Here is a 21,381-nt window from a genome sequence, read left to right on the forward strand (position 1 = left end):
TTTGGAAGAGGAACAAGATCCCATGTATCATTTGGCAATAATGAACAATATTCTTCATTCATGGCTGCGACCCAATCTGGATGGCTTGAAGCTTCTAAAAAGGTGTCAGGATCATAATTCGCTGAAGCTTGAGCCAGTAAAGAAGAGGCTCTATCGAAATGAGAACGTGTACGTCGCTGATCTGTAGGATCACCTGCAACAGCACCTGCTGCATCCCGAGTAGCACAGACCCATTTTGGAAGCTGAGGAGTTGAAGGAGGATCTTGAGAAGGTGGGGGAGTATTGTCATTGTCTTTGTCATCATTTGAAGAAGAAATATTTTCAGAAGTAGAAGGGATAGAGAGAGGTGGCACATCCGTCGAACTAGGCTTGTAGGCCAATATATTTTCAGCAAACTTTACATCTCTTCTAATGATAACATTTTTGAACTTAAGTGGAATACGTCTATATCCTTTGACATCTTCAGAATATCCAACAAAAATACATTTTTCACTCTTAGGTTCTAAGGATTTATGTTTCTCATTAGGAATATGGGCCCATGCTTCACTTCCAAAAACACGAAAGTGACTTACATCTGGTTTAATTGAGCTCCATGCTTCTTCTGGAGTGATATTCTCTAAAACCTTAGTAGGAGTGAGATTTACTATATAATTTGCACAGTTAATTGCTTCTGCCCAAAAATTAAGACTAAGTCCTTTAGATTGAAGCATACAATTAGTCATTTCCTTTAAGGTGCAATTCTTCCTTTCAGCTACACCATTTTGTTGTGGAGTATATGGAACAATATGTTGCATTTGAATTCCATTCTCAGTGTAAAAGTTGATGAATTTTTTGTTAACATATTCTCCGCCATTATCAGATCTTAGCTTAAGAATTTGATGTCCAGATTGTTTTTCAACAAAGGCCTTAAAGGCCAAGAACACGTTAAATACTTCTCTCTTGAGTTTTAAGAAGTATACCGAAGTGCGTCTGGAGAAATCATCAATGGAAGTTAAGAAATACTTGTAGCCAGAGAATGAAACAACCGGAAGTGACTATGCACAAGCTGTAAAGGGGCTGAGGCATACCAAGAGGCACGTTTTTCAAAATGATCCCGATGATTTTTTCCGAGTACACATCTAGCACAAACACCATCTCTGCAAGATACCATTGGAAGACCTGTCACCATATTTTCTTTACATAGATTCTGAAGGGAGCGATAGTTTAAGTGACCAAATCGCTCATGCCAAAGTTTACTCACTTCATCATTATGAGCAACAAATTTCGAGGGAAGATTTGATGACCCAAAGTCGTTAAACTTATACAACCTTGTAGAACCATCAACAATGCCAGTAGCTAAAAGCTGTCTAGGATCTCTTAGGTCCTTAATTACAACATCGTGAGGTGAAAATTCAACGATTTTACCTTCACTTGAATGAGTTATCTGATATACAGATAGAAGGTTGCAAGATAAGGTTGGAACACATAATACATCATTAAATTGACCATTGTCTAGATGAACAGTTCAAGTCCCTACAACACTAAGAGATATATCATCACCAACATATATATTTTTGGTGTTACAATCATTCAAAGAAGAAAACATGGCTTTGTTTTTGGCCATGTGATAAGAAGCTCCAGAATCAATGAGCCACTCATGAGAATGAGAAGAAGAAGATACATTTAGTGCATAACTAGATCGAGATGCTTGACAACCACATGCAGAAAGTGTTATTCCTGAAGATGAAGTTGAAGTTGAAGAGTGCTCCAAATGGATGTTATGCTTCTTCATTGCTGTTTCCAAGGCTTCCATCTTCTTAAAGAATTTGGATTCTAAGTGGCCATCTCAATTACAAAAGTGGCAATTTCTATCAATCTTCTTCCCTTTGTTTTTATTTGCCTTATCATTTTTTTGAAATGATTTTTCATTTTGAGACTCAAATTGCTTAGAACCCTTGTTTGGTTTAGGACCATTCTTTTTAGGATACTGCTTCTTAGGATTCTTTGAATTTGGTTGCTGCTGGGTGGCTAAGGCTTTCTTAGAAGAGTTTCCAATATTAATAAGACCAAGATATATGAGCTTTTCTTGTTCTCTTATTAAAGAATGACAAAAGGCATCAAAAGAGGGGGACTTGTAGTCTTGTCCTTGAGAAATAAATGCTTCTCTAGTAGAATGGAAGGTGGAAACAAACATAGAGTAGGCTGGTCCCAACTTAGTAAGAATGGAATAGATAAGGCTACCATCTTCTTTATTAACCTTAACACCTTCCAAGAGAAGTATAAGGGTCTTGAACTTGGACAAAAAAACTTCAATGTAAGAAAAATTATTAGGGTCCAACGTAAGCAACTCATTTTTGAGTTGATGGGCTCTAATTTCATTTTTAATTCCAAAAACTTTAGTGAGATGTTTCATTGCTTCATTAGGGGTATCAAGTTCTATGATATGGATTCTAAGGCCTGGAGAAATAGACATCCCTATCAACCTCGTGCTTGATCTTGCCTATTTTCCCATTTGGCTGCCTTATCTTCATCTTTAGGTTTGGTTTCTTGGCCAGAGGCTATTTTGTAAAGACCTTTACTTCTAAGTAAATCCACAATGTATGACCACCATTGGAAGTAGTTGGTGCTGTCAAGAATAACTTGGCATGGAATTTCCATTTTAATAGAAACTGAAGCTGTAGATGCTGAAACCAAGTGTTCCAATGGAAAGATCTCGAAAAATTAGTCTGATTCAAAAAACAGCTCTAAAAACAGCTTCTGGATGAAGAAGTTATGGCTTTTTGAAGAAAAGTTGTTGAAGATGTTGATGAAGTGCGTGAATGCGCGGGAATGAATGATAATGTTATATTTAAACCCCCCCTCGCTTTCCAAACTTAATCTAATTAGCTCACTTAAAAAAAATTTATGTGACCCACTTATATAAATAAGTGAAAGTCACTTTTACAATGGTACTTTATGAGCTACCCATTAAATTGTAACATAAATAAAAGATAAAGAGACTTTAGAATTATAAGTGACTCACTTTTTATAATGGGTGAGAACACTTTTACATAAAGTAACTTTAAAACATAAGTTACATGTGTTTTTTGAGAAAGTAACTCAACAAAAAGAAAGACTTGAACTCAAGACCTCTATTCTCATAAAGTAACTTTGGACCAAGTGAGCTAGTTTAAAAGGATAGTAATTTTTGGAAAAAAGTAAGGTTTTTTTTAGTTACTGAAACTTTGGGGTGTGTGCTTACTTGAAAAAGCTCTTTTTACCTACAAAACAAAAACCACAAAACCCAACACGGACATACAAAAAAAACCAAACTTTATGGCTTGAAGTTAGCTTTTGCTGGAAACTAAATATTTTCCTCAATGTTTCTAATTTTCCGAGATCACGCTAAGGTGTGGCGGAAAAGAGCATACACATGAGAAAAAAACTTCCTTTCTAATTTGCCTAGATTGCATAGAGTCACGGGACAAAGAGCATACATAGAAATGAAAGGTATAGATCCGGTAATAAAAGAAACAAAGAGATAAATAAACCGAAATAAACAGAGAGATAAATAACTAAAACTGCAAATAAAGGCTGTATACTACCAGATCTTAAAAATGATGTAGCTAGGGCTAAGGAAAACCTTTTCATGTGAAACAAAAGAGGTTCCTCACTGGAACAGATGCTCCTAACACAATAGAGCAGTCCTCTCGGCTTGAAAGCAATCATAAACAACAACGCTAGAAAATGACAGCCGGATGTAGTTGTACCAACTTCCAATTTGGATCACCAACGGATGCGACACTCAAACAACTTTGGTACCATTTAGGAATTTATAGCGTAAGTTCCTCAGACAGAACACCAAAGGACACCGCTCACAAACAGATCATAGATCAATACACCAGTATTCTTGATGTGGTTAAAACCCTCAAATAGGGAAATAGTCCACCACCTGAGCCAACGCGGCCACTTCAGGAAATTTATTAATAAAATAATGAAAATTTACATAAGCTTCTCTCATGACCGGTTACCCTACAAATGACCCTCCATGCCCTTTAAATAGAGATCATGGACTAATTGGGTGTGAAGCCATGGATCAAGTGTTGGTAATACCGAGGAGAGAATGAACCGTTTGATCACTTCATGTTTAGAACATATCGTGACTGTCAGATTGTAAGTTACAAATGTACATAGTAAAGAAACACACTTTACCTAACTCTACTCTAGACCAAGTTATACTTAACTATTTCCTATGTGTCAGAATATCCTAACATTCACATGATTTATTTTCCTTCAGTTTAATCATTTGCTGCACTTGTTTCACACACATGCATCAACTTTTAGTCAGACCTACACTCAACATCACACCATCTTTTATCTGCTTATTTTTCACACTTCCCTTGGGAATATCTGGGTCCCCCTTGCCCGGATCTCATTGTGCACAGCTAGCTTTGCGCAATATGGAGACTCAAGCCTCTAGCTTGGCTTTTGGAATTGCATAGAGCCTAGACTGGGATGGCTCCAACTGTGCACAACACAGTTCAAGGAGCGAGTCTCCCAGCTTGGCCATTGAGACTGTGCAATGTGCAGTCCCTCCTAGGCCTTGGCCCAGACTGAACTGCGCAATGCTCAATGCACAGTTCCCACAATCAACCATTCACCTTTGTCAGTCAAAACTGCACAATCCTTCCCATCATGAGGTCGAATTGCTGCTTGATCTTGTCTTGAAGTTGTTTTTCTTTTAGCTGACATTTGCTTTCCATGTGTGTCCTCTTTGTACCACAAGTACAATAATTGTTGAGAATATCTCTACAATTATAGTTAACATGACATCCAAGAGAGCTGCATCAAAGGAAACCACCGAGAGCAGTACTAGGGAAGCAATTGAGTAGATATCAATGGATTTACCAGTATATGCAGATACTCAATTTTCATTGAGAAGGGAACAACACTGACATGGCAGCAGATGAAAGACACTTTGCATAGGACTTAAAGTCAGACTTAGAGGACTGATAGGTTTATCTTAGCATCCAACGATCAGGGTTATACAAGGTTGCATGCAGGTAACCTGCCTTCCCATGTGCAAACATCATCAGTTGGATTGTCTCACATACATATGAGAAAACTATGATATTGAGTAGTACCAGTGGGAGAGAGCTTGCCACCTTCAGGGCAGAGAAATTTCAATAGATGTATCACTTACCCGAGCCGGTGGAGCGCATAGACTCACTCTTCTATGCCACCCATATCTATGTGAACATGAGAGATATTGTCAAGCACTGGGTAAAATAACTGTCGAAGTTTAGACATACACCTACCCATGTTTACAAGGTGAAGTCCATTAGGAAGGCTTACTAGTTCTTGATAATCTTTGCATGCAGAATATATGGTCAAGAGAAAACATAAACCTTTCCTAAAGGGTGGGTAGTCTTACTAGACTAGTTGGTGAATGACATGAGGCCATTTAACTAGTCAGATCTGCTGTCTCATCAGTTGAAGTCCCATGTGGCTAAGGCTCAAAATATGCCCAAGAATGAGCAAGCAAGGTTTTACATGTTCGCATACTTACTAGATGCAATCTGTGCCCAACAATAGTTCCCTGGCATGAGCTGGACATGGACACTAAAAGAGACTTCTGTCAACATCTATTGCAAGTTTCTTTCTGACTGAAGCTATCGAGGAGTGATGGCAAGGCTAACTAACCATCTTTATCACCCCATTTTACAAGTTTATCTTTGAGCAAGATCTACCTTCCATGTCCCAAGAAGCAATGGAGGCAATAGTAAACATTGCAGGTTGGTATGCCTCACCAGGTGGCACCTTCATTAGAGTGTTTGGCAGAGATAAGTCTCTGCATGTTCTACCAAGGTATGCCATTGACATGATGATCATGCAATAAGTTTCACACCACCTCGCTACGGGGTTGTCAACAGGACTGCATATGAAGAAGAAAGAGCCATGGTCCGCTCTTCCTTTGCAGATTAGGTTATTTGAGATTAAGAGCTTGAAGGATGCATATGTCGAAGCTAAGGACATAATGAAATTCATGTTGAGCACCAAGGAATTTAATCTGTATGATCCCCACGGTATTTGCAAGGACCATTATGCAAGAGTTTACTTTCCATGGATCCAAGGGAAATTTCATTGGCCAGAGGAGGACCCTTGGAGGTACTGTTACAATGCCTCCAAAATCCATGAGCCGGTCAGTATAGCAAGAACTTGGAAGGTTGCTTTGCAAACAACAAAAAATCTGGAAGAAACAAAAACAACAACAACAAAAGGCAACACTACAATGAAGGACAAGGGAAAGAGGAAGGTTACTGAGAATCTAGAGGGAGAGCAAAGATGTAAGATGAAGGCAAATCCCATCCTAGAGAAGGCAACTTTGGTAGCAGAAGCAAAGAGGGATCAATGGATGAAGAGAGAAGAGTGAAGGAAGGGAGAAAATAAGAGGCTGTAGGAAGTAGAAATGAAGTTGCAGGAGACGTAATAGAAGCTAAAGGAGGAACAAGAGTTGAGGAGGAGAGAAAGAGAAGAGAAGCAGAACCAATAAGAAGAACAAATTCAAGGCGCAATGACAGAGAAAACAATGTCGATACAGGTTGACGAACTGGAACAACCATCTAACTAAGGAAGAGGGTGAACAGATGTAGGATTGGGATCTTTCCCAGTAGATTGAGAAATTGATCGAAGTGAAAAACATGGAGTTGGAGCAGGAGCCAAAGAATGAAGACATTGACCTGATGCTAAGAGAACCGTAGGTCATCACTTAGTCTCCACCACCTCTAATGTTAGAACCAACCACGAGCGAGCAAGAAGATGTTGTTATCCTTGATGATGATTCGGTCATGGATGTGTACAATATATCATTTGACGAGTTGTAGAAGAAGATTACATGCATGGGGGAACTAGTTTTTGGATGATCCCACATCACTTGCATTCATTAAGGAAAGGGTGATAGTGTCAGACACCAAGAAGCATCCAACTCCATTTCCTAAGCCAACTTGGCCTATGTAAAAGCAACAAGCTCAAATGTTCAGTACTTAATGACTGAGAATGAACAACTGGAAAAGAACTTGCAGGATGCCAAGCAAGAGGCAGAACAACTCCTAGCATCAGAGAAAATGCAGTTTCCCCATTGGGGGAGAAGAGGAGAATGATACTTTCTGAAGTATCAACACTTGGTGATACCACGCGGAAGCTCTATAATGGATATGTCACCGTGAACAAAGTAGTTATCCGTGTGCATGGTCTACAACAATAGAGCAAAGAGTTTGTTCAAAATATCAAGAACATACATGCTGCCATCGCCCATGTACAAGAGTGGACAATGTGGTACAAAGGGGCCCCACTTGACTTAGCAAAGAAGATGAAGCCACAGGAAGAGTTGGAGAAAGCGAAGGTATGAATGTTGATCCAGAACTATGAGCATCTCACCCCATTCATCGACAGCATACATGCCTCATATGTGCGGTTGTACAACAATCTGGATGTCATGGTGAGAAAGAACAAGATAACATCAATCGGTTCCCTCACTGATGGTAAACCCAAGAACCAAGTCTGGTTGGAGATTGATGAGTACTTGTAGTGGCTAGGATGAGCGGCCACCAGGGAAGATATGGAGTACACACACAACATGCATAATTACATCAGTGGTACTGTTAAGGTCAACACCATGCTTCTCATGCTTTAGAATGAGTTGGATACAGGTTCCAAGACCATATACTCGGATGCCATGGAGGCAAGAGTCTGCTTCCAGAAAGACACCATCAAATAGTTTGGGGACACCATCACATAATACCAAGCTTGGCACCGATATGTGACTGAGAAGAATCAAGTGGATGTTGTTGAGTTGGACTTTCCCCAAACTCCAGAATCATAGTGTTGTGTCTTGTTAGGCTGTCTCTAGCCTATTTTGTCTTATATGGGTACATGTGGAAAATGTAATATTATTTGTAAATATGTTGTAAGTGAAATTCCAAGTGTCAATATTGGAATATGAAAAGTCATCATGTAATGTAATGTGTCATTTAGTGAAGAAGTTGAAGAGTCATGAGGGAAGTCAAAGAGTCACAAAGGGGAATGTCAAGGGTCACCCCACCCTTTGTTATAAATAGAACCTCATAACTCATAGAACATGCTTTTGGGAGCCAAGATTTTGGCTATGCTTATGGTTAGAAAAGGATTGAGATTATTGTGAAGAGCCTTGGCTTCTCCATATCCTAGAGCAAGCATATTTCTTTGGAGGAGCAGGTGTTCTTGACTGTAACATTCCACTATTGGGGCTAGTGGTCGTCAATGGTGTATGCATGGATGTAGCTCTCACTTATAAAAATAATATGAGAGGCAACATGATTTCATGCATATGTTGTTAATGTAGTAGGACTATTCTTATTGCATTGGAAATGTATGTTATTTAACTTACAAATATGCTTATTAACTACTTTGTATGGATTTGTATGAATATGGTTGAATGTGCACTGTTGGATTAACTCATCATTTTAAATTGTGTACTATTCTGCATTTTAGCTTGTGATGCCATTCCACTCGTGTGTTCCTTTCAAGTTGCGTACTATTAGATGCTTCTAAGGGGCACACTTCCTTTTCCCCTCCATGTGTTAGAACCTTCATGCATCACACTTGACTCTCCATAGGGTCACACACTTGCTCTCACCCAAAGTTATCATAATTTCCTCTACGCACTATGCGGTCAAGGCATTAAATTACCATCCACTGCTGGGACTCCTACTTCAAACAATGTGAGGTCTAGTTGGGACTTCATATTGGGGAGATCCCATGAATGTTGGCGGGTCCAAGACTGTCAACATTTCTGGTGCTAGAAGGAGGGCCACATGACAAGCTAAGCCCTTGAAGTTTGTTTTTAATTTCTGCACATATTTCATGACTTCTTTCCAAATAAAAACTCCGACATGTTTTTCTAACTCTCCACATTTTGAAGTGCCAATAAGAATTGTAGATGACTTGTGTAGATATAAGTTTAATGGCGAGGGTGGAACAACCTTTATAAGGCATAGAGTTGCTTTTGCTAGTTTCTGTGACAGGCATGATGTCTTGTCTGATGATATTGCATGTGGGTTGTTCACTTTCACGTTCGAAGGGCACGCAAAGAAATGGTGTCACACATTGCCTGCAACCTCTATACACTCTTTTGATAAGATTTTTAGAGAATCATGTCGGGATTTTGTTCTTTATGACCATAAATCCCTTAATAGAAACATCTTAAAATTGTGAAAATCACCTAACAAATCTCTTCAAGATTTTCACGATATTTTTCTTCATTATTGTTTTGAATTTTGTGAAGATGAAGTTGACTGGAAATTCTTGGATGAAATATTTCAATATCTTGTTCACGTTTTTGAGAATCCACATGAGTTAGAATATTTCGAACCTCTCCCAACATACCTCGGTGTTAGAGCTTCTAAATATGAGATGGACAAAGTTGCTGTCCCAAGTGACCCTCCATCCCCTTCCCATAAAACAACTTTAACTCCACTGGTCGAGATGGGAGAAGTTGACAATCCACCTATTGATTTATCACCATCACCTCCCACCCCACTTGCTCAGGATTTCTGCGCAGATTTGGACTGTAACTCCAATGGTTGTCATGTGGTCTTATCTCTTCAGCCTCTATCCTTCAGTCCCTTTGATCCTCCATATTTTGGTGTGTTGTGTTCATCCATCTCGGATCTCACGAGGATCAAGTTTTGGATGGAATTGGTGTTGAACAACCAACCTGCGATATCATTTTTGATGAGAATTTATGGGAGTCTGAAAAAGAATCTGCTGTGAAGGATGACCTCCTTCTGTCCACACCTTGTCTGCTTTATCCTGACATCTTCCACGATTCTGTCATTTATGTTCAATCTTGTGAAAATTCATTTTCAGATGTTTCTACTTCTGATCATTCACATAAATCGTGGAATTCTAGTTTTTCATTTGAATGCGGAGAGGAAAAATCTATCTTCCCTGATCCTCCCAATCTCTCATCTTGCCTTTTCGGAAATGTAGAGGGTTATATTTTTTATTTTTTATTTTTCATTGTCCCCTCTTTATGATTTGTCAGATCATGAGGATGTCGCTGTCCATCATCTTGAACTTTCTGATCATGGTTTTCATGATCTTTTCATTCATTCATCTGATCACGATGTTGATCTGTACACTATTAATCTTTCTAAGCATCGATCTTCGATCATCCATCTTCTGATGAATTAGAAACTCCTCAAGCTGTTGAGGCACTTTAGCCCAAGATGATGGTTATGTCAGGTTCTCTTAGCCTTGAGGTTAGTTCCGCTTCGGATCAGAAATCTTTTGAATCTTTCTAGGATCCTCATCACTCTGTTGTTCACATTGAAAATCAATCTAACTTACCATTTTCGAATCCTCCATCGGAATCACACGATCCTGTTGCTCAAGCATTGGCAAAGTCATATGTAACAAGCATTGTTGCAAAGCAAAAGTTTTCTTCTTTCTTTATGTTTGCTTGTTTTTCAAGTTCGAAGGCGTGTACATGCTTGTCTTCAATTCGTGATGTGTCAGGACACCATGGTACATCCGTAGAGTGCCTTTCATGTGATTTCTGTTCTTACTTTTCCACGGATGTATTCAATGTTAGGTCCCTATAATACTAATGATCCCCCCATTACTATTGTCATTGTAGCCCTTATTGTTATTGCTGTTCCCCTATTGGCCCCATATTGTTATTATTGTGCCCCATAGAAGTCCACTATTGTTTATTTATTTATTTAATTTAATTTAATTTATTTATTTATTTTTTTTCTTTTTCCTTTTTTCTGAGTAATGCTAATTCTATTAAAAGAAACAAAAAATATAATTACAAAGAGGCCACAGCCTCAGTCATTAGCATCGAAGTCCATCAGGAGTATCTGAACTGCCCCATATTTGGGGAAACCAGTTTGCCATAACTAAAAACCATACAAATAACCCGGACCCAATCACCAAAGAAACCAGAGGAAGTTTTGACACAACACAACATGACACAGCTGAAAGTATGATAGATCCACCTATCGATTAGACAAAAAACAAAAAAATTAAATGACTGGACCACACTAGTTAGCAGCAAGAACCTGAGATGGCGCGTGGGTGGCAGCGGATGCCACATGGCTTCACTTGGGCTCATGCTGGTCAGGGGTCTCCTCGACAACGCGACAAGCGTACTGATACCAAACTTTGTCCGCCTCCGCCACGCTGGCTTCCTCCCTGCCATTTGGTGGCTCCCTCACAGGAAGAGTGCCGCTTTAGCTGCCAGTCATAGTCACCAGAACAGAAGCCCAACTAAGCTACCACCTGGTTGCCGAATGTCTCCAGTGTGTCCTCCTCCTGCATGCAAACCACCACGCCAAATTACCTTGCCTTCTTCCGTCGGGAGCAGCCCAGAGTCGCATCCAATTCCCTGTCTTTGTTCTTCCTGAAGCTGTGTTTCAGAGTGTCTCACAGGAATGCTGTGTTGCTCGTTCTCTTCCGAGAAGACAATGGTGACATTAGCCGTGATGATAGGCCTGTTCAGGTTGCTCTGGAACCTAAATTGAGTCAAGTGAGGGACCAAACTGGGGTGCAGAGAAAAAGTGGCTGTATGAAGCCTGAAATCTCTGTGCTCATCAAATGAAGCCTGCACATGACCCCGGCCACTGTGAGTTTGAGGATAATGTTTGAGCGGCGAGCTGGCAGGGTGAGAATTTTCATGGGGAGGATGTGGAGAGGTAGGTTCTGAGCTCTGCACTGCCTATGGGCGAGCGCTGCCACTGCGGGTACCACCTCTGCGGCTCCTCATTCGGTGACGGACCATATTAGTGTGGTGGGTCTGGAATTCAGCAGGAGAGAAAGCCTGGAAGGATAGCAGAGTATGAACAGTAGGCGACTGGGCGGGATTCAGAGGGCAAAGCCTGGAATGGGAATAATGATGCCCATTACCAAGGTCGATACAGCATAGAAGCCAACAACGTCTTCCTGTTACAGTTCTACTGCAGGGATTTCCAGCAAGGGGCGGGCAAATGGTGAGGGAAGGAGGGCAAGCTGAGGGGTTGAAGGGCTCCATGTTATGTCGAACAGTGTCTGGATCTCGGCCTGAGCGGCCATTTAATGCATTATGCAGGCTGGCCTGCTCTCGTTTCAGGTGGACTTGGGATGGTGCGCTGGCCACCATCTGTCTGGTCCGAACGCCGCCATTCCGTCGAGTCTTCATTAATTGCTTCAGTTGTCACCCGCATCCGGGTGCGCTTCTTCTTCCTATGCCATTTCATTCTTCACCAGTTCCTTGTATTCCAATAATTGGTGTTCAGTGGCTAGCGTAGAAAGCGAACCTGTATGGAGATCCCTCCCACTTTCCACTCCTATATTAGCCAGTAGATCAGCCACTTTATTTCCATCCCGCCGTATGTGCTTGAGATTGACCGCTCTGTTGGAAGAGAGCCAGATTTCAATAAGTTCTAGTCGACTCGCCAATCTCCAACTGTTGCTTACTTTGCTTGATGGTGTTCCCTGCAAAATTTTATTGACCATATTTATAAGGATCTGCGAATCGCCTTCTATAACAAGCGGGAAAAAACCATGATTTTGAGCTAGAAGGAGTCCCTGCCATAATCCTTCTAATTCTGCTGAGTTATTAGTATCCCATCCACTTGAGCCTAAATAGGATAGAAGGGGAGCTCCCTTATGATCCCTGAATATCCCTCCGAATCCTGTTTTGCCCGGATTCCCTTTCGAGGCTCCATCAAAGTTTAGCTGGATCATGTGACGGGGAGGAGGAAGCCACTTATCTAGTGTCCTGCTCTTTGCTGGAGTTTTTCCTTTGATTATCATCTCTTGATTCCATTGAAGGTTCCAATTTTCCCATATGTTTTGTTCCTGAGGGAGGGAGGGAATGTCCTCCTCATGCCATGTTTGAAGAAGTAGAGTTTGCCTGATATTTTGACATGCAATATTCCAAAGAGTTTCCAAGGGCGAGGATTGGTTCTTGAAGATTCACTGGTTTCTCTCCTTCCATATTGTCCAAATGAGAAAGCTCAGGATAAGCTTCCATAAGGAGTTTAAAATCTTGCTTTTAAATGGGTTCCGAGCCTAGTTGCGAACAATGGATATGATATCTCCTTGGATCCGTCCATCCTTTTGACATCTAAAAATAGCTTTTTCCCAGAGCTTGAGAGCTAGAGGACAAGAATGCATAAGATGCTTAGTGGATTCCTCTTCTTGCTTACAGTTGGGACAGATTGAGGGGCCGTGGAAGCTTCTCTTCCAGAGATTGTCCCACGTAAGGATTTTGTTTTGACATAAAAGCCATAGAAAGGTGGAAACTTTTGGCCAGAGACTGGGGTCCCATACTTTGTTCCAGAGAGGATCTTTGATGGTTTGTTCCTTTATGATGATGTTGTAAGCCTCCCGAGTAGTGAAAGTTCCTTTTTCTTCATAGCCCCATCTAAGAACATCCTTTTTATCTGAATAAGTTATTCTTATTTTCGTAAGTTCTGTACCAAGAGTCTGTTGAGCTGAAGCCATTTCATGTCTTAAGATGTGGTCCATGCGAAGCCATTGCCTGTAGCCTTGTGTTGTGGAAGAATGCCAAAAAAGCTTGACTTTGTCAGATGTCTGCAGTACCTGCTCCGAGATTTGATGAGGTAAGATTATGTCCTTTAATTTGGGTTGCTGCTGCCAGGAATCTTCCCAGAATCTTGCTGTGTTGCCATCCTTAACTTCCCAGAAACTGTGCTGCTGGATTAAGATCTTGTGTTGCTTGGTTGCATTCCAGATTAAGGAACCTGGACTGACTTCTGAAATTGAGATTAGTTCTTCTGTAGGTTGATTACTGGCATATTTTGTTGTCCAGAGGGTGGCCCATGGGGTGAACGGCTTGGTAAGCCACTTCCACCAAATGCGAGCACCCATGACCATATTGTTGTGATGAGGATCTCGAAGTCCAGTTCCTCCTGGAAGCTTCGGTAGACAAACTGTATCCCATTTAGCCAGAGCCCATTTACGATTTTGTCCCGAATTGCCCCACAGAAATGATCGCTAGAGATGTTTGTTTTCTTTGAGAACCCTTTTGGGTGCATCCAAGATTGAGAAGAGATACAACGACATGGATTGGAGAACTGCCTTAATTAGAACTAGACGATTGGCCATATTGAGGGCCCTATGAGTCCAGGAGGAGAGGCGCGCCTCTAGTTTTTCTAAGAGCACCCTCCAAGATGAGTGTTTCAGAGCAGAGTTAGTCATGGGGGCACCAAGATATTTGGAAGGGAGAGTAGCAATTGTGAATCCAAGAATGTGGGCAATCGACACTTGGGTAGCTGTAGGGGTATGAAAAAAGAAAATTTGGGATTTGGCTTTATTTATTCTTGTTCCAGAGGCATCCGAGAAGTCCATCAATAGAGATTTGTATTGACGTGCTTCCTGGACTGAAGGATGACCAAACAACATGTTGTCATCCACGAATTGTTGGTGGGTGAAAGTAGGGGTATTAGGAAAGGAAAGGCCTCTTAGATGCTGGGATTGCAGAGCGTTTTTAATGCTTCGGCCAAGACCTTCCGCCATGATAACGAAGAGGAAAGGGGAGAGAGGGTCTCCCTGTTTGATTCCTCTGGAAGGATGGAAAGGAGAAGAGGGAATGCCGTTGATCAAAATAGAGAAGAAGGAGGAAGATATGAGACTCATTACCCATCTTACCCAAGGGATGGAGAAACCAAAGGCAATTAGTGTCTTTTGTATATACATCCAGCTTAAGCTATCAAAGGCTTTTGAGAGATCTATTTTAAGGAGCATACCTGACTTTTTGGAGTGCTTCAAGGAGTGGATGATTTCATGAGTAAGGATGATGCCATCCGTAATCTGCCTGCCTTCCACATATCCGGATTGCTTAGGCGAAATGAGAAGGGGTAGCAACAATTTAAGTCTTGAGGCAATGATTTTGGAGACGATCTTGTAAATGACGTTACACAGGGCAATAGGCCGGTATTTGTCAGGAGTACTGGGTTGAGCTTCCTTGGGAATGAGGGCGATGAATGTGGCATTCATGGCTGGAAGCATCCACCTCAGAGTTCTCGATTCTTCAACGACCTGCCAGACTTCCATTTTTATCAGCTCCCAGAAGTTGTGGAAAAAATTTGAAGTAAATCCATCAGGGCCAGGCGCCTTCCCTTCCTTCAATTGACGTACTGCATTTTCCACCTCCTGTAAGTTGACCAGCCTGAGAAGGAGTTGATTGTGCTCCTCAGTGATAACTTTGGGAATATTCTTAGTTATTTTTTCTATGGCTTGCGATCTGTCAACCTGTGGTTCTTGATGAGCCTGCTTGAAGTAGTTGAGAAGTTCGTGTTCAATATCTTCATGTTTTTCCATCTTTACCCCCTACTCATTTTGGATATGAGTAATGTTGTTATTCATTCTTCGTTGAACAGTAGTTTGGTGGAAAAATTTTGTGTTTTTTTCTCCATCCTTTAGCCATCTAATTCTCGATTTTTGCCTCCAGAGCGTTTCTTCCTGTTTTTCCCTCTCTGATATCTGAGATTCTAGAGACTTTTCTTGTTCTGAAAATTCCTCTGATCGGCCTTCTGTGATGATTCTTTGCTGCAGTTGTTTCATGTCTTGATCGAGAGCAATTTGAGCCTGGAATATATTACCAAATGAAGAATGGTTCCATTGTTTGATTTTACTCTTGAGGTTTTTAAGCTTCTGCTGAAATTGAAACATTTTTGAACCATTGGGAGGAGAGAAATTATTCCATTCTGAATTAATTAGGTTGATGAAATCCGGATGTGTCATCCAAAAAGCCTCAAAACGAAATGGCCGATGGGTGGCATTGCCTGGTCGTGACCATTGTAGAGAAATTGGCCAGTGATCAGATCCTGAGAGCAGTAATATTGAAGCTGAGAGGTCTCCTCCTAGATGGATTGCGTTGTCTGAGAGTAAAAATCTGTCCAGACGAGAAGCAATCTGATGTGAACCGGCTCTTTTGTTATTCCAAGTGTAAAGTCCATTGTTGAATGGCATGTCAATAAGCCAATTGTTTTGAATGAAATCTTTTAGATTATTACTTTCCTTGTCCAGTCTGTTCCTTCCTCCCTGCTTTTCTTCTAGCTTGGTTATCATATTGAAGTCGCCCCTAGTGATCCAGAGCGGATGAGTTCTTTCAGCATTGATTAAAGAAAGGGTATTCAGAATATCTACCTTGTACAAAGCCTCCTGAGGAAAGTAGACATTGGTTAAATGACCGTGTATACTGGTTCCTGTGATGTGGAAGGTAGCTTGAATGAAATGCTTGTTTGCATGAATGTTATTGAGCGTGATGGCGTGTGCATCCCAAATGATTGCCAGGCCACCTGAAGCACCAGAGGCATCCACCGCAACTGCAAGACTACCTGGCCAGACTTTTGCAGCAGTTCGATCCATAGAGGTGGAGTTGCATTTGGTTTCTTGCAAAAAGAGGATTTGAGGCTTCTCTTGCTATATCATATTTTTAATCAATCTACATTTCCTGGGGCTATTGAGCCCTCTGATATTCCATGAGATTAGCTTCATGATGGAATGTTGGGGAGAGAGTTGTAATACTTTGTAAGCTTGGAGTATCTTCCTGACTCCACCAGCATTTCCCCGATGCGGATGGTTCGTTGGAGATCCATTTTCCTTCCTCTCTTTTTGTTGTCTTTGGTAATATTTTTCCCATCCCAGAGACCTCCAGTCTATATGCCTAGGGATTTTTGCCGTTGTGCCCTTGAGAGGATCACCTCCAGATTCTCCAGCTGTCTCTTTGGAATTTTGTCATAATTTTTTGTTTTTCACACCTGCTCTAGGCCAAGAATATCCATATCCCCAATATCTATGCTTTCTGGTTCCTCTTCCATGTGTTGGGTATCACTTATAACTTCTGTTGCTTCTGTTTCCATTGTAGAAGCAAGCTGCATGTTATCTACCTCCATGCCCTGAGAGATCCCCGCCGGGACTTTACGCAGAGCCAAGGAGGAAGCGTCTGTGGGTAGGGTATCTCTTTGGGATTTCTTGGAATCGAAATGGGTAGATTTCTTGTTCATCTTGGGTTCCTCCTCTGAGGGGGCAAGGTTTTCAGAGTTATAACCATCTTGGAAGGCCAACATTTCAAAACTATTGCTCATAGAAGGCTTGGATGAACTGGCATGAGGAAACTTAGGGTTTATAGCAGGTTTCTTGTGGTTTTTCCTACGATTGGTGACTTTAGTGAATCCATCCGAATCAGGCTTATCAGAGGCAGAGGGGGTCGAGGGTTTCTGATTTAAAGGACAGTCACGAAACAGATGGCCAAGGGCATGGCATCTCCTGCATCTAAACGGGACATGTTCATAGTCTATTAGCTAAACCCATTCAACATCGTCATGATAGAGACTTACCGCATCCGGAAGTGCCTTGCTAAGATGCATATAAACGCAGATTTGGGCATATGAAGTGTATCTTCGAAGTTTTGTCTCCTCTGCGATTTTGATGAATTCGCCGAGACCATTTCCAATGTCTTGTAAAGACTCTTCGTCCCAGTATTCTAGAGGGAGTGAATAGAGACAGATCCAGACAGGTGCCCAGCTGAGGTCTTCTTTGTCCGGATTAAATCACTCAACCCAGTCCCTTAGATACAGGCCAGCTGCATTGAAGAAATAGGGCCCTCCATCTAAGACTCTGTTTCGGTCCTCTAGGCAGTTAAAGATGGCTGTGAAGAAACCTTTAGGCCCTAGCTGCAGGGTTATGTGTCCTTTCGGCTTCCACTTAGCTGCTATCCAACCATGCAATGCTTTTTCTGTTGGCCATAGTCCTATGAATTTTCCTATCAGGGCATGATCTTTCATGTACTGGATCTGAGCATTGATCCGGTGGCTTGGAAGCTCTATCTTCGGGCGTTCCGCAGCAACCGGCTTACAAGTGGTTGATGTGACTTGGCGATGCTCTTTGTCATCTGTTTTGGCCTTTTGTGGATTCGTTTCTGATCCAGATCCATTTTGTTCAGTGCGTCTCGTACCTTCCTCATGCATTTGAGGAATTTCATTTTCAATGGGGGAGGCGCAACGTCCTCCCCCTGGGGGGGATTCATGATGCATGCGACTCTCCTTGTCGTTTATGGTTTATCGTATTACTGGCGATAAATGACAAAGGTGCAGAGGTCTGTACAGGTCTGCCATTGCAGGTTCTCCAGCAACCCTAAATCGCCATTCCACCAGAGCATAGTCGATGATTTCCTAAGTCCACTATTGTTATTGTTGTGCCCTTATATTATTATTATTATGTCAGCTTTGACTATATTGTGACCCCTTAGACATCTATATATAGAAAGGAGGTTTTATCATTTGTATCATCCAAGAATTGTTCGTTTATGTAATGTAAAGGAGGTTTCCCCCTTGAAGAGGATGATTTTGAAGTCGTTGATCTATATTTTCTTCTATTTTGTGAGTTGGTTACATAACAATTGGTATTAGAGGTTTGGATTCTAGGGTTTCGCTGTTTCAAATAGGTCATCGTGGCATTTTCGCTATAACTTTTTTCTATGATGTTTCAGAAGCTAAAATTAAAATCCATTTGAGCCAAAATCTTGATGAACCTCAAGTACGAATTTCAGATATTGTCTCGCTATATTTTCAGAGATATGAATATGATCCAAGGAAGTTAGGGTTTTTGTAGGCTCCCGAATTATATCTCAAACAAGTGACCTGGGGAAAATCATCGTAACTTTACTCTGATTATCAGATTAAAATTTCGTAACAAGTACAAAAATGGGATGGACTTTAGTTTTCTGTGTATCAGTTTCAAGACGTAAGGTCGAAACAGTGACACGTGGAACTTCGTACAAGTTCGTTCTACTAAACTAGTCTATAATCAGGTCATTGTGGGAGATTTGGAATAACTCTTCCTTGGAGAATCCAATATTGATCAGAATCGCGGGGTTGGAAAGAGGAATTAGAAGGCTACCGCAAGACAAAATTTCAAACCTTGGAGATCCGAAATTACAGAGATATAACAGATTCAATATCGGGCTCCTACAAAGTGAAAAAAAGGTGTGTAGTTTTTTTTCAAATTTTGCATAAGTTTGGTTTGAAAAATTAGTTTGAAGGAATTCAAAGGGCATAGTGAAGCATAATTATCATTAATTTATGCCTCGAAGAAAGAAAATGGAAATGCCTAGTAAGCAACCTGAAAGATCTAGCATGACTCATGAAGAAGAGGAAGAAATGCAACATGATATATCAAAATAACGAGACCAAGTGCAACAAAATTCACTCTCACAAAAAGTAATAGAAGCTAAGATGGATGGTTTAAAGAAAGGCGTGGAAGCTAATATGGATGGCATGGAAGCTAAGATGGATGGTTTAAAGAAAGGAGTGGAAGCTAAGATGGATAGCTTAGAAGTAAACATTGAAGATTGAAGAAAGACATGGAAGGTTTGAAAGGAGGTTTGGCCAATTGCTACAAGAAATGCTTCCTAATGGCGAAAAGGTAGTAGAGGAAACTCATAATGAGAACAAAGGAAATATTAATCATGTTTTCATAGACACTAACGTTGGATTGAAGACCCACCATGTTCCAAAGATTGATATGAGGAAGTTTGATGGCAAGGATCCTATAACATGGATACTACAGATGGAGAAATATTTCGATCTCCATAATGTGCAAAACACACAAAAGGTATGCATTGCAACTTTATATTTGGAGCCAAATCAATTTGTATGGTATCAATGGATTTTCTCCCATAAACAAATTGTCACTTGGGAAATTTTTACGGAAGAAATGATAGCACATTATGAGGATACAAAAGAAACACCTTTTTTAGCCAATTGATAAATATCAAACAAAAGGGTTCAATGATGGAGCACATTGAGGACTTCCAAAAATTGAATATAAGGGTAAAAGATATTCCATAGGAGCATAGGATTGATGTGTTCATAGGGACTTTAAAGGATAACATCCAACATGAGGTTCACCATAGGGAACCAGATTCATTGGAGAAGGCATTCAAGTTGGCAAGAAAAATGGAAAGCAAAATTATGGCAACAAGGAAGCCTACCACTCACAACTATAAAGATGGAAGTGTTGTTTCCCCTAGCCTTCCACAACCTACAAGGTTGACACCACAACAATTGGAAGAAAAAGGAGCAAAAGGGATTTGTTACATCTATGATAGAAAATACACTAAAGGTCATAAGTGTGCTGAGAAGAAATTATTTTACATAGATTGTGAAGAGGAGGAAGAAAAGGAATAAGAAACATCAAAAGAAGAGGATATACACCAGGAACAAACCCTAGAGAAAGAAGAAATGAACTTGACCATATCTTGTAATGCATTTTCCGGAATTACCACTCCTCAGACTATCAAGATAGAAGGACATATCAAGAAGAAAAAGGTAATAGTGTTGATTGATTCGGGCAATACCCATAATTTTATTCATTGTAAGATAGCTATGGAATTGAATTGCTTCCTAAATCCAGCATCAGAGTGTCAAGTGATGGTTGCAAGTGGAGGAACCATAAATTTCTCTAGAAAGTGCCATAATATCAATCTATCCATGGGAGAATATGTATTGAATAGCCCAATGCTTTCCATTCCAATGGGTGGTGCTGATGTTGTGCTAGGAGTCCAATGGCTACAATCTTTTGGGTATGATAGCTTTTAATTTTCAAGAACTTTTCATGAAATTTTCTTTGGAAGGAAAGGAAGTTGAATTAAGGGGTATCTCAGGGAAATCGAGAAATATAATCAGTTCTAATGGAATGACAATGAGGTGTAATTGCACAATTATGTTCGCTAGAGGTTCCCACATCGAAATCATCTATTTCTCCAGATCTCCAAAAAGTCTTGGACAATCATTCCAAGGTATTTGAGACTCCCAAAGGCCTCCCACCTATTCGTGATCATGATCATGCTATTCATTTGATTCTAGGAAGTGTTTCTCTAAACATCAGGCCTTACATATATCCCTATGCCCAAAAGAGTGAAATTGAATGTATGGTTGCAGAAATGCTAGAGGCTGGTATAATTCAACCTAGTCAAAGTTCTTTCTCTGCTCCAGTAGTATTGGTGCACAAGAAGGGTGGATCATGGCACATGTGTCCGAATTATAGGGAGCTCAACAAGCTCACTATTAAAGATAAATTTCCCATTCATGTCATTGATGAATTATTGGATGAATTGCATGGATCAATTTAATTCACCAAGTTGGATCTTCATTCAGGATATCATCAAATCAGAATGAAGACTAAGGACATTCCGAAAACAACATTTAGAACTCATGAGGGTCATTATGAATTTTTGGTCATGCCTTTTGGCATAACTAATGCACCTTCTATATTTCAAGGTTTGATGAATTCCATTTTCAAACCCTTCCTTAGAAAATTTGTGTTAGTATTTTTTGATGATATACTAATCTACAACAAGTCTTGGAAGGA

General features: G+C 40.6%; 1 protein-coding gene across 1 annotated transcript; it reads right to left on the bottom strand.

Moving 5' to 3' along the window:
- Positions 1 to 15,336: 15,336 nt before the first annotated feature.
- On the bottom strand, positions 15,337 to 16,377 carry LOC149247641 (uncharacterized). Its single transcript, XM_089444812.1, has one exon. It carries the CDS (start codon positions 16,375 to 16,377, stop codon positions 15,337 to 15,339), a length of 1,041 nt encoding a protein of 346 aa, XP_089300938.1.
- Between the last annotated feature and the right edge of the window lie 5,004 nt (positions 16,378 to 21,381).

The sequence above is a fragment of the Pinus tabuliformis genome, chromosome 7 (genome assembly GCF_031772625.1).
Source record: "Pinus tabuliformis cultivar Carrire ecotype Pingquan chromosome 7, CPIR1, whole genome shotgun sequence".
NCBI lineage: Eukaryota > Viridiplantae > Streptophyta > Pinopsida > Pinales > Pinaceae > Pinus > Pinus tabuliformis.